The sequence below is a fragment of the Cydia amplana genome, chromosome 6 (assembly GCF_948474715.1).
Source record: "Cydia amplana chromosome 6, ilCydAmpl1.1, whole genome shotgun sequence".
Lineage (NCBI taxonomy): Eukaryota > Metazoa > Arthropoda > Insecta > Lepidoptera > Tortricidae > Cydia > Cydia amplana.
In genome coordinates, this window is record NC_086074.1 from 17,386,341 (window position 1) to 17,400,498 (window position 14,158).

At 37.0% G+C, this 14,158-nt stretch overlaps 2 protein-coding genes across 7 annotated transcripts in view; one reads left to right on the plus strand and one right to left on the minus strand.

The window, feature by feature from the left end:
* The window catches only part of LOC134649163 (uncharacterized), a 194,956-nt gene extending 191,606 nt beyond the window's left edge, over positions 1-3,350 (plus strand). Inside the window, exon 2 of the mRNA XM_063503877.1 lies at positions 3,341-3,350. The gene's annotated coding sequence lies outside the window, so the exon portion shown is untranslated. The remainder of the gene's footprint in view (positions 1-3,340) is intronic.
* The window catches only part of LOC134648992 (uncharacterized), a 561,268-nt gene that overhangs the window by 36,779 nt on the left and 510,331 nt on the right, over positions 1-14,158 (minus strand). For all 6 annotated transcript variants that reach the window (XM_063503669.1, XM_063503670.1, XM_063503668.1 and 3 more), the window contains one exon: positions 6,110-6,200. In XM_063503669.1, coding sequence (XP_063359739.1) covers positions 6,110-6,200 — 91 coding nt within the window. The remainder of the gene's footprint in view (positions 1-6,109; positions 6,201-14,158) is intronic.

Consider the following 14,158-nt stretch of genomic DNA (forward strand, 5'->3'; position numbering starts at 1 on the left):
AATCTGCCTACAAGACCATGGTATAATAACCTGCAAAAAGCCAGTCGAGATTTTATCACTACTATAAACCGGTTGCGCTACGGACACAATGCTGCACCATCACACCTTGCCAGACTTGGATTGATACAAAACAATATCTGTACTTTCTGTGAAGCTGAAGAAGGAACCGTTAACCACCTTATATTTAAGTGTCAGAAGTTTCTTATTGACAGATTAGTGCTTGCCAGTGAACTAAATGAAGTGTTTAAAAATAATAGTGATTTTTCCTCCCGCCCGCCGCCGCTTAATAATCTACTAAAAGACAGTCAAACATATCAACCAATATACAAATACATTAAAAACACAGTGTTAAAACTTTAATAGTAGTGCAGTGTAATTAAAATAAAGACTTGGCTTAAAGGTCTCGTAACCAGGCCATAAAATCCAAAAAAAAAAAAAAAAAAGAAAGCAGCAATTATACATCGAACAATGACGAAAATGTAAACAAAACAGTTCCACAGAATATAAATGATACGCAATTTTCGAATAGGTAATTCAAACGTAGTGTTGCTAGCCCGCGATTTTTACTGACAAAATTTGCTTGACCAAGTTTAGTTCCAAAATATATAAGTTATAGATGGTCAAGCAGATTCTGTCAGTAAAAAAAGGCGCGAAATTCAAATTTTCCATGGCACGATATCCCTTCGCGCCTACATTTTTCAAATTTGCCGCCTTTATCTACTGACAAGATCTGCTTGACCATCTATAAATTAAATCGCTGCTAGGTTTGTCTCTGCCCATCCCTAGAAGGGTGCACCCCTACGCATCTACACCCGCGCACTAATTGTGTTGCCAGCTACTCGGTTATGCTGTGTGCAAACGAATATTTAAGGTGTTATTCAAATTTGCTAATATGCTAATGTGTCAAACCCAGATTGCGCCGTTGACCGTGGCGATATTTAATTAATGCACTTGTGATTAATTCTGCAATATTTTACAGGAATTACTTAGTATATCGTCGTCTTTTGTGCATAATTAATTGACATGTAATATTTAAAATACTATGAATAAATGACTAGACTATGACAAGACTTATTAAGCTTACCGTGGGACTAAGTCGATTTTTGTAAGATTGTCGGATAATATTTATTGATTTTTATTTAAACTCTGGCAAGCCAGCTTTGTAAGTAGAAAAACGCGGCAAATTTAAAAAATGTAGGCCTGAACGAATTTCGTTTTTGAATTTCGAAAACGAAATTGAACCTGAATGAATTTCGCGCCTTTTACTTAGTGACAAAGTTGGGTGGTTTCCCGTATACTGTAGCCCTTCCGAGTGACAAAATATCCCGGTCTTCCCAGTCACACAGCCGGTAAAAACACAAATAAACATTAACTGTCACGGCCATTTCAACTAATCTGTCCCTCACGAGACCGTATCAAACTATCCTCAGCCGTCCATTACGTCGGCCATCTTAGTCTTAAGTATTTCTAATGTGCCATCTTAGGTTATTTGTTGGGCCCCTTGATATTATAAATGTTGGTTAATCTGTCTGGGGTAGATGGAATTTGGGAAGACAGCAATGTTTAACTATATAGGTAAGTGACCCGAGGGAATTATTAGTGTAAGGCCTGAGTGGACGCTCGAAGCGGAGCGTTCGGCGGGGCGTGCAGCGTGGCGTCGGGCTAACAAGAGATTTGAGCAGCGTGCACTAAGGCCGCTCCTATACGTTTGCATTTGTTTAACATGCACGCCGCACGCCTCGCCCCGTTGCACGCTCAACTCGAGCGTCCACTCAGGCCTTACACTTAGACGGACTTTTGGGTAGTATGGCAAAATGTACATGCCATATCTTTCTAAGTTTGTACTTTGATTTGAACTTTCTACTTTGATTTCATTATAGTTGCAAATTCGATTTGATTTTGTCCTTTTAAAAGGACATTGGAACTTAAGACGATATATGATATTCGTGTTTCTTGAAACAAAAGCCAACATATTTTTATTTTAAACGGTTTGTTTACTTATACGTACTTTTAGACTATGACATAAGTTTATAGTCTGTCAAGCCATTTCCGTCAGTAGAAAAGATCGGCAAATTTAAAAAATGTAGGCATGAAGGGATATCGTCCCATAGAAAATATTAATTTCGCGCCTTTTTCTACCGACAAAATTGTTTGACCGGCCTTATTTAGATACGTCTGCTTCCTGTGGACATAGCCGAAGCTAAAACCTTGACAGCCCACTACACACATCTAAAAAACTAAACATAATAAACGTCATGCATGACATAAGTGCAAACTAAGGGGTAGCCCGATGCATCATCGCATGAGTCACAGCAACAATAGGCCACGTGTCCGCCCCCTCCATATCTGACAAAAATGTCCTGTATTTCATTTACAAGTCATATTTATCAGCTCTATTGAAAACTTAAACATGTTACAGTAATAGGAAATATCGGGGCTAGCTGTGTCGTGATTCCGAACCCCGGCTTGTGTATGTACTTATATACCTACAAAATATAATTTGATATTTGCCAATGGTGGCGTCATGAAGAAACCGAACTATGTCATCCTAAAACGCCTGGTCTCCCCTTTTGGCTGGATGGTCATTGGTCAGGGGGCATACAAAAAAGAATTTCGCAAATTGCGGGGATCTTTCTCTTTTACTCTTATTACAACATAATTAGAGTGACAGAGGAAAATTCTCGCAATTGACGAACTTCGATTTTTGCGGTTATAGTCCAGAATCCAGAAGTGAGGCAAGATTATAGTACAATATAATTATGCACAACATTCTGATGTGCCCTGTGCGCTACATATTTTATTCGTTACTTTATATTTAGTAACTTTGCACAGCCATACCCTACTATGAAGTTAGGAATCGAATTAAATAATTTAAACCTAACTCTAAGTTAGTGCAAAAAGTACTCAGTCCGGTCTGTTCTTAATTTGCCCGGTCGTTTAGCGACATTAAATCCCATTTATCGAGGAGGGGGACAGGCGATCATTTTCGGATTACTGCCCCTGCAGATGCGAATTAATTCTCGAAAACACTCACCAACTTACACTGACCTCTCACACTTTTAGAACTATACCCACTCTGGTCTAGGTTATGAAGGAGGGGTAGACCAATTTACGTTGGTTGGTCATAACTGGACGTTCTTTGAGGGATTATGAGTGTGTATGAAGGGACGTTTTTGCGTAATTAGTCGTCTTTCTTTCGATAAGTGCTTGGATGCAGGACTTCATAAATTAATTTAATAACTGCCTATAAAATACGAGTTAAAAAGCTCGCTCACATTTTCTCCCAGTAAATAACGACGAGAAAAATAAGTTGTATTTGCAATAAACACCACGAAAAAAGTCAGCAAAAATATAAAAAGCACGTAAAATCGGCGAGACACCCACGCTGACAACGCAAAAAGTTAAGGGCCGATATTAAAAATAGGGGTTCCTTCACAATGGGTCCAGGTAGGTAAGTAGGCATTATATTTAAAAGCTCAAGCGAGCACTAGGTTTACTCAAACCATTTTAATTCGAGCCCTAAATATAGATAGTTGTTATGACTTTCGAGTTCACAATGATACTGGTTATTTAAAGTCGAGTTTTGTAAGTGGTGAAAATACACAGGTATTGAAAAGCACGGGAAATGGAAAAATCAAAATTCGCGTCCGCCATTCAAATTCGTAGATAACGGTGACGTTGTTGGGGGAGCAACAATGACCAGGAGCGAAACGGCAACATACCGATTCGTCCAAATCGTAGCTTGTATCTTTTGCTTTTGGAAAATGGAACTTGCAACGTTTTATTAAGGTTCTAATTTTAAGTGGTTGTGATTGTGTGATAGGTGATTGGGAAAGTTAGGTGGATTATTTTCTATTGTGATTTTGGAAGCTTTGATGTGTCAGATTGTATTGTATCTTGCGTAGGTACTGATAGGGAGTGAATATATTGAAATGGACAAAATGTACCTACTTACTTATAGGTAACAAAATATGTAAGTACCTAGTATTTATAACTACCTATGTATACCTGCGGTCTTAATAATGATCTCGAAGGCTAACTAGAATAAATCGCTAAAGAGTGATAACACCGCCTGTTGTTTACTTCCTTTATCTTTACATACCTACCTGTATGTATTACATATTGATTATGTATAGGTACTTAATGTGAACAGAGATGTGACTTATTTGAAATACTTGTATTTAAAATGCAAATACAAAATGCAAAATACCTATTTTGTATTTTGTATTTAAATACCTTTTGAAGAAAACTATTTTGTATTTTATTTGAAATAGTTTTTGGGACCTATTTTCTATTTTCAAAATACAAAATACTTTAGAGTAGGTAATGTATGTTACAATCTCTTCTGATCTTACAATCCTGGCAACTCTCTCATTCTTTTAACACGGAACTGTTGAATCTGTTTAGTAACGTCGCACATGATCACAAGCGTAGCGAGTGGTTAAAAAAGTGGAATCTTGAGTGTTACGAGGGTTTCAAGGTACGAGAGGAGAACAAACTTTTCTGCCCTGATGAAACACAAACGAGACGGTTTTATCACACTAACGAGAGGCATTATACCAGCTGTAAAACATTACAAATCTAAATTAATGCTTTTAAAAATTGTCCGTTATAAACCATCATCCATCCATCCTTCCGGTTAATATGAGCAAACAACTAGAAATTTGCACTTTAGATAGAGGACTGATTGACACACTGTTTTCAAAGAATAAAGAGAGTATTTTCAATTCGGATATTCTGAGTAATAATACTTTTTAATTCAGACTAGGTATTCACTATTCAGAGTACCTTTTATCGCAAAGTATTTGTATTTTTAAAAAGTATTTTGAAAATACCAATTTCGTATTTTGTATTTTAAATACAAATTCAAAAACTATTTTGTATTTTGTATTTGAAATAGTATATCAAGGAAGTATTTGTATTTTGTATTTAAATACTTTTTATAAAGTATTTTTCACATCTCTGAATGTGAAATGCAAAGACATTTAATAAAAATGCAATATCGTATAAAAGCAGAATCAGTAGAAATTTCCAGTAAAATTCCATATCGCAATAGAAAATAGAAATTGGCTATCATACTACGTACGTCCAGAAAATATTTTGCATATTTCCTATTACTATTACACTTGAAAAGCGCCATCACCAGCGAACTTAGACTTTTTAATGTTATACAAATTGCTTAAATAGCACAAGTGAAGCAAATGTTCAGATGAACCATTATAAGTGCGCTCTAAGCTTACGTACAATTGTAAGGAAATGGAAGGTCACGTTACACTGGGTAAAGATAGAATTCGAAATGCCCTAGCTCGTTCAACTTTTTATTATAATAAAGTGTTACTATAGCAAGCACGTAATGTAACCCGTCTAGCTATTGCAATTGTAACCTTAAAATAAATAGATAAAGTTCAATTTAGCATAACTAAAGTGAGAAGATGAGAGACGAGTGATGTTATTAGTGAATAAAATGAAAGGTCATTTTGAACTGGTGGTGCAAGCATTCTTACTGAATTTTTAATATGACAAGTTGGGGAATTCGGGCAATTTACGATCAAAAGGGAATAGGTATATTTTTATAAATATCGGGGACGTCGTTAGTCATACATATTATAATGTATTTTATGTAGACCCATAGGCGCGTCGATATCAAAATTTATTTTGGGAAATGTACCTATTACGTAGGTATTGAACTACAGTTGACCTTTAATTATATAAGTAGAGGTATACAATATAAATGCATATAGGTATGTTATTTTTTTGTAATATATAAAAAAATTGCCTGCTCGATCAAATAACTCAGATGTTTGTTGTAGGTATGTTTTATACTCGTCTCAAAAATTATGGTTACTACCATTTTGTTTTCGAAATCATTTTTTTTAACAGAAATATGATGGTCTCAGCCTCATATTTTTTACGAAATGAAGCTAGGTGAGTATAGGTAGATATTTATAATTCTGTACTTATGGTAAACAAATACGGTTGGTAAATTTTCACCCAATATGAAGATAATTTTCAGTCTGTTCTTACAGCAAACTCCTAACTTGGTCGGCTTAGTCATAGCAAAAAGAAAAGAAAAAGAGTTAGAGTGCAATTTTCAATGTAAGTATATTACCTCCAGGGCGGAAGATAGCGAAGCCTTCTCTTGCTTCAGAGTTTCCACGCGGCCCTTGTATTGCAGCAGCGATCGCACTGTCTCCTCCATCCTGCAACAAACGAGATGTAACCTTAATACGAGGCACATAGAGCTCATATTACTAGCATCTAATGTATTAGCGGATATTGTGGTCACATATAACCTTCTAAGTCCCGATGTCCTTTTAAAAGGACAAATTCAAACCGAATTTTGTACTTTGAATAAAATAAGGTTCTAAATTCAAAACTGTAGAAATTACTGGGACTTTAGGAGGATAACATATTTATTACCTATATTTTCTGTTTCTTTACATGCAAGAGTTTAAAGAAATAAATAAGTAACTCATAAAAGTCGATTAGGTATACTTTTTTTACCGGCTACTACCCAAAACGCTGTCCGTCTAATTATTTCCTCTGGCCACTATTTACAATTTTTTTACCTGCCGCCATTTTTACTGATAAATCGGTATACTTTATAATAGGGAGAAAGCAATGCCAACATCACTAACAAACTTTCCGTACGCGGTTCGAGCCATCATCAGTGCCATGTCTGCCAACTTAAACGCGTGCCGCGCATAGACAATAGAGGAATATTCACTTAGTTCGTAATTTTGTGCTTTTACACGTAGCCAGAAACTTGCCACTTGGAGCACTGTTTCAAGATCTTTGAGAACTTTGTTGGTTAAGATTGGTTTATTTTGAAAAGGAAACCTTAAAAAAATTTAGGTACTGGTAATAGTTACAAAAATGTTTTTTTTTTATACCTAAGGGGCTTCCAAACGTAATGGTTCCTCTACACGTTGGCCCAATCTAGTGGTCCAATATGGTGGGCCAACGTGTAGAGAGGGTAGTGGTGTCGGTTGGCTTATGGCGCGGCGAATGGCGATGGGATGGCCGCGGTGTCGGTTTTTCGGCACACATCAAAGGTAGTGGGCCAGCGATGGCGGTACGTATCTACACGTGGCCCAATCCACAGTGCGCGCTCGAACGCGGTCGAGTGTGGACGTTTGCGCTCAGTATCAATTTACGTTTTTTTTTATTATGGCTCCTGTGCACGATGGGCCAGCGCCGGCCACTCCAAGGGACGCATTTATGCGTTAGAGGGAGCAAGTGATATTGCTATCTTATTCTGCCGTATGGCTGCGTCCCTTGGAGTGGCCGGCGTTGGCCCATCGTGTAGAGGAGCCATTAAAAATGATGAGTACGTAGCCTCATTATGGACGTAATGAAGGAATAGGAAATTTACGCAGACAGTACATTTAAAATTTAAATAAATAAATATAACAATACATACTAATAGTTAAATAATTGAATATTAGATACATATCTAACTATACATAGTAAGTACCTATACTGCACAATTTGCACAGCTATGTTGGTAAGTTAGAGACAAACCAAAGAAAGTCTGCAGCGCAATAATTTGACATCGAATTAAAAAACTACATATGGCAATGTTTTTTAAGCAGTCAGTAAACGTCATGCACTATGGTATCTGTTTGTCAAAATCGTTTAAATATTCATTGTGTTTTATGATGAACGGAATAAACATGGTGAAACCTTACAAAACCGGCGTGCGGGAGTTCCTTTTCCGCATGACGAATAATTTTACACTTGTAAAAAGTCAGCACGAGGCGATTCAAGCTGAAAAACGACAATGTTTACAAAATTTGGAGTTGATGACGGGTAAGTGGAATGAAACATCTTAATACTTCACCATATGTACCTACTTAGATAATATAATATTGGTTTAGACTAAGGTTTCACAGCAAATTGAACACACCTAATAGGTATACTTACGAAACATGTTTCACTTGCACAAGCTTCACTCAGTTAGAAATGTTTTCAAGGAAAAGCGGATTTTGACTTTAACTGGAATCTACATACTGGAGCTTTGCCTCTTTGTAAAGCGCAATGGAGAGTATTTCACAAAACTGTCGACAATCAATGATAACTTGCGCATGCAATATAAATATAACTATCGTATTCCAAAGGTCAATAATAAAATTATGGATAAAAGTGCCTACATTGCAGCAATAAAAGTTTTTAACAAGTTGCCTGTTGAAATAAAGTCTGTCGAAGGTAACCAATTTAAAACCATTTTAAAAAAATGGCTTATTAGTAGAGTCTTCTACAGCATGAAAGAATTTGACGATTATGATAATAGTGTATGCATGTATTAGTTTTGTTATTTAGTTATAGGTTAGTCATTAATATATTGTACGTCCGTGATGGATAGACTGTTGGTTCCTAATTGTATTATGTCAACATCTTTGTACACAGTTATACAATAAATAATATCTTATCTTATCTATAGGCATACTTATGAACTTCCTCTAACATTTCGAGAAACTCATTGGTAACTAGCCGGGTTTTGAGCTCGAACCCACAACCTCCATGCTTATGCTCACGGCATGGGTACCTACTAGTTAAAGCTAAAATTAATTTTTAATATATGTTTATTGTTTTAATGGTTTATTTCGTTTTTCCGAAAACTTCAGTTCGCAAATTGCGGGCAATTTCTCTGTCAATCTAATTACGCCTTAATGGGAGTAAAAGAGAAAGATGCTCGTATATTGAGAACTTCGGTGTTCGCGGTAGGCTCTCTGTGCCTATTTACCGCCGTCGCGGATATTACAAAAGCTTATTAATTTTGATGAAGCCAAATGTCACATTCTCCCAATATTATTTATCAATATTAGTATATGTCTACATATTAATAGTGACATCTATTGTTGGGATGAAATTTATTTTACCATAAAAATTAAGCTGTGCATACAGCTTAATTTTTTCATAGACGGTAAATATGGTAGAAATTTCACAAGTATCAAGACTATTTAATCCATTTTCTGTGGTGTTGTCGCATACTGATTTTTAAAAACTACTTTTAATCTAGCGCTGCAGACTTTCTTTGGTTTGTCTCTAGTAACTAAATTATAATATGATCTAAAATAATTTAAGCAAATTGTATGGTAACATGAAATTAAAAAAGATATTTAATTAAGTTAATTCTTTAAAAAAATCTAACTATCATTTTTTTTTCGGGAAGTATGTATCATCAAAAAACTCCTGCAGCTTCTACGCCATTGTTTTTAATTACTTGAAGAAAATATTGATACGTCGCGTATAGATAAATTGCTACAACGGCTAAAGCTTCCACGTCCATCTTGGAAACCGGATAGATCACAACTGAATGTCGCCATCGTGTAGTTGCGGTCCAACCATCGCATGGCCATCTCGCTGGCCCAGCGCTGGGCCATCGTGTAGAGGAGCCATAATAGTTAATTTAAAATAATATTTTTTATAATAGCTGTTAGGCGTGGAAGCTTGTAGTTTACGTAGACATAATATGAATATAGTTAGCCCTAGGTACAAATAGGTAACAAAATTGGTAAAAATACAAACATTTCTATTTTACAACTCATACATATAGAGACTGGCATCTTATTACGAGTAGATCTCACAATAAAGCTCCTATTCACCGCACTTTTCATTTACCATAAGAACGGAGCACTGTGTCATTTCACAGAGCCTCGAAAAAAGGCAACAGAAGCCGGAACGATCTTCCTCAACGTACTTCATTACGTAGATGGATCAAACTCGCCAACTGAGCATAATCTCTAGACGCGAGGATTTGCATATTCTACGACAAATAGAGACGGCAGGCTATTGGACACGCGTGTGAAAGAGAGACAGAGAGGAAGTGCACTTGACGTCGTCGCCACTTCATTAGCGGGTGGCTTCCGTTCGCGACGCTGTCAAATGACGCGTTCGAAATTTGAATTGTTTTCGTTTGTTTATGATTTTAGATTTGGGACAACCGAACGTTTTAAAAATAAAAGTTGTCGATTTGTGGTGCGTTTGGTTGTTGTTTTAAACTTTTTGCTTTGGAAAAGTTTTTCGACTTTCCGTTCTTATGAAATGTCTAATGTGGGTCATGTGGGTGGTCCTTTACTAAATTGAGATCAATATTTGATAAAAGTAGGTACATAAACGGTTACATTCGTGTAAAAAATGGTACTAAAATATAATAACAGTTGAACTTCATAAATGAGCATTCTTTATTTAAAAGCTATTGACCAGAATATTAATTGAAGCCGAAATCCGACCTGCAATTTTAATCCATAATTCTCGAAAGCCGAACCAAACAGGGGGTCCCCTAAATCGGCTTACATTCTTTAAAACAAAACCCCCGGTCGGGAATAATCATTCTGCCCTCTTTTAATTATTAATACACCGCTGAGAGCAGATTACAGTATTAAGAAAAACCTAATGGAGTCATTTGAGTAGGTTTATCTTGGATCTGTGAGTGGAGAAAGGCTTTGGGAGCGTTAGATTTGTATTTTCATAAATTACGGGAATACATACTTTAACCTACCTACATAATATACTCTGATAGCCAGCTTTGTCTTGAAGGAGAGCTGAATTTGTATCTTGAATTTTCTACTATACTTATGCAAACCACTAATTTAAACGTACTGACGAAAATGTTTCGGAAAGTAATTTTAAGAAACTTATTTCCTGTGTATTTATTTCCCGTAGAGTATAGTTACCTACGGTTACCTTTATGCGCAATAAACTAGTATGTCTAGTATAACTACAGTTTTCTGATGATATCTTTTTCTGTATTCAAAATAATATTCAACGGAATTTGAATCGGAATTTGGGCCCTTTGAATTTTTTTTTATTATTAAAGGCAGGGGTGAATTATCTAACATCTGACGAGACTCCAGACTCTAACTTTAAAACATAATATCATGGATGAGATAAATAAGAATCTTTTAAAGAAGAATCTTTTAAAAAGATAGGTTGAATGACCTCTCAATAAAACGCAGATAACTTGGCAACTTGGCACACAGCCGCTCGCTCTTTTTCTTTCCAGCCAGCCAGATTTTTGATTACAATAGAACGCAACCGTTTCCAATATTCTAAATTCAAATTCCAAGTATTTGAAATTCGAACTGGCTATGACTGCGGGGCTATGAAGAGAATTTAATAGGCGGTTTTATTGATATTCCGTATAATACCTTCAATTTCGTCTATAAAGTGGTAATAATATTATTGCATAGCAAGTAAAATTCCGTCTAGCCACTCTAGCCACTAGTTTGATCGTTGTACGGAATGTTTGAAATTTTGAAAATATGCTTCTATTATAGCTGGTCAACCCAATCTTGTCAGTAAAAAAAGGCGCGAAATTCAAATTTTCTATGGGACGATATCCCTTCGCGCCTACATTTTTCAAATTTGCCGCCTTTTTCTACTGTCAAGATCTGGTTGACCAAGTATATTTATAAACCAGATTACAAAGCATCGACACATGTCGGCATACCATAAACAAGAGCTGCGGCCAAATCCATTCTTGCCATCCCTTTACCGTAATTAAAAAAGCGACCATAAACAATTTACTTTTTCGCAAATTTCCCATGTGGAAAATCTAGGAGCGCGCGGTCGATCACCCTGGCTGTTTGGGCTTCGGGCCTTCGGCTTATTACAGTATAATTTAATGTTTTGTTTTTTTCCTACGTTGTTTTTTTATGGCGGCCAGTCACGACAATATCGACCAGTTGGTACGGAGGTTTTTCTATTTCTAGAGCGTGCAGTTTGGCTATTTTTAGTTTTCTAATGGAATGTGAGCTTGACTTTACTATTTACATGATTTAATTCAAGTGGTTGAGAGCTACAAGTGTAGGTTGCGAGTTAAGTTAAAAATATTAGGTAATTGCTTTAAATTCAGGAATATATCCTAGATGTAATAAAGGTAAATAGGTACATTAGTTATTTGTAAAAGTGTTAGTAACGAATGGAATGTTATTTCATAAAACGTTAATATTACTCGTATTTTTTTACTGCGTAGCCGTAATGGGGTCAATTCTAGTACCTAACAATCATAGAGATTAAATGGAAAATAAACGGGTTTTCTTAACCACGTCATGAAATTATTGCTACATCATAAAGTAATCAATTACCGATATAGATTTACAAAAAATCGGGTAATGTTTTCAAGCTTTTGAATAAACTCAATCAGCGTTTTATTAACTAAAACCTTTAACGGCTTTGTCACGACATTGAGCGACTTGCGACACCGATCACAGCGATCGGACCTTTCGTTCCCACCCATGGTTGTCGCTGCCGCCGTCGTCAGTCGCGTAATGTCGAGGCCGAGCCGTAAGCGTTGTGGAAAGCGTTTTGCGTATGTGTCTGCACACGAAACTCGCCCCTCGCGACAAATTACCGCGTCCAACCCTTGACCAGATGAGTGCTGTCGTAAATCTTATCTATTAAACCCGCCCGAGCGTTAGCGTGGTCCAAGTTATTAATATAAGCGTTTTTAAAGGCGATATATTGCCGCTTTTTTGTACGAGATTTTTTGCGAGGAAATGCCTCCCAAAAATCGCGCCCAACCCTTTTGTTTAATCAGCAATATTACTCATATCTTCGTAGCGTTGTCCTGGCTTTATTCCACGGCTCATGAGAGCTTGGAGTTCAGTAGGGTTTCATTTTAAGGTTCGCTTTCCATACAAAATACAATTGCGTTTTGTTCAATACACACTATTACTACATAAATATGGGCGCATCTATATTTGACCTGCCAACCCAGAGGAAACTGGGCCTTATTGGGATTAGTCCGGTTTCTTTAGGATTTTTTCCTTCACCGAAAAGCGATTGGTAAATATCAAATGATATACGATATACCTATACATTCATAAGTTTCATACAGGCCTTGAACCCGCGTACACCGGATTGGAAGTGGCACGCTCTTACCTACCTAGGCTACCAACGTTAGGCTATATCAACATAATATATGTAATAAATAAAAATATAAACGTAGATTATGCCTTGTTTTTAATTGGAAGTGATGATGTTTATTTTGTTATATTGCCTGTATAGGTACATGTGCCATTTAAAAATAAAATAAGCGAATGAAATATATCTATTAAATACACAGAGTATTTTTGGGTTTAACCCGGGAACCGTACAAAATCTGGCCGTACCAAAAAAAAAATCCAAACGTATCAAACCCGCTACCCGCTCTCTATTGCACCAAACCCACCCGGCCAGTATCAATGCCCCCTAATTGTATATCCAGGGATTGTATCCGCACCTGCACGGACGATGGCCGACGCACCGAGCCAGACGGCCGGTAAAAACAATTTGATTTACCGTACAAATCGCTCGTCAAACTTTTTTAGACCCCTTATTTTTCACGTGTCTCGTTTGCCTATGTGTGAAGTGCGTGCTGTGTGTGTGTTATTTTTTTCACAGTGCTCCATTACGACACTCTATAATAAGCACATTACGTAACTACGTCAAAAATTTTAAGGGCCATAGGTACTGTAAAAGGTTGTATGATACACGTGCGAATAGGTAATTCGCAACTCGTGTCGATTTAAAACACTCCCTTCGGCCGTGTTTTAAAATTCACCACTCTTTGCGCATTTCTCATTTTTCGCACTTGTATCGTAAATAGCTAATTTCCATAGTATATAGTCCGGCAAACATAGATTGTCAGTCAGCAAGAACCAGGAGAATTATACTCATCCCTTTCAAACAATCTAATGATTTTGCTCGCATTACAGGGCCCTTACTGTATACATACTGTAATATAATAGGTATAGTTGGTCAAACCAATTTGTCAGTAAATAAGAACACAAAAAACTATACTCATCCTCTTCTTTTGGGTGCTAGTACTAGTTAGAGATGGGCGCCGACCCCTAAAATCGCGGCGGCGGCGCGCCGGCAAATAGAGGCCGGCGGCGGCGTGACGCCGGCGGCGTGGCCATGGATTTTGATGACCTTGGATACCTATGGCTCCTTAAAATCATTGTTTTTTTTATGATATACGAGGCAAACGGGCAGACGTAACACCTAACGGTAAGCGATTACCGTCGCGCGTAAGTGCGTTGCCGGCCTTTAATATGGGAATACGCTCTTTTCTTGAAGGTTTGAAGGTCGTATCAGTCCAGAAATATCGCAGACTTACTCCACAATGCACATTTCAAAGTTTAGCTGTGCGAGGCAGGAAGTTTCTGGA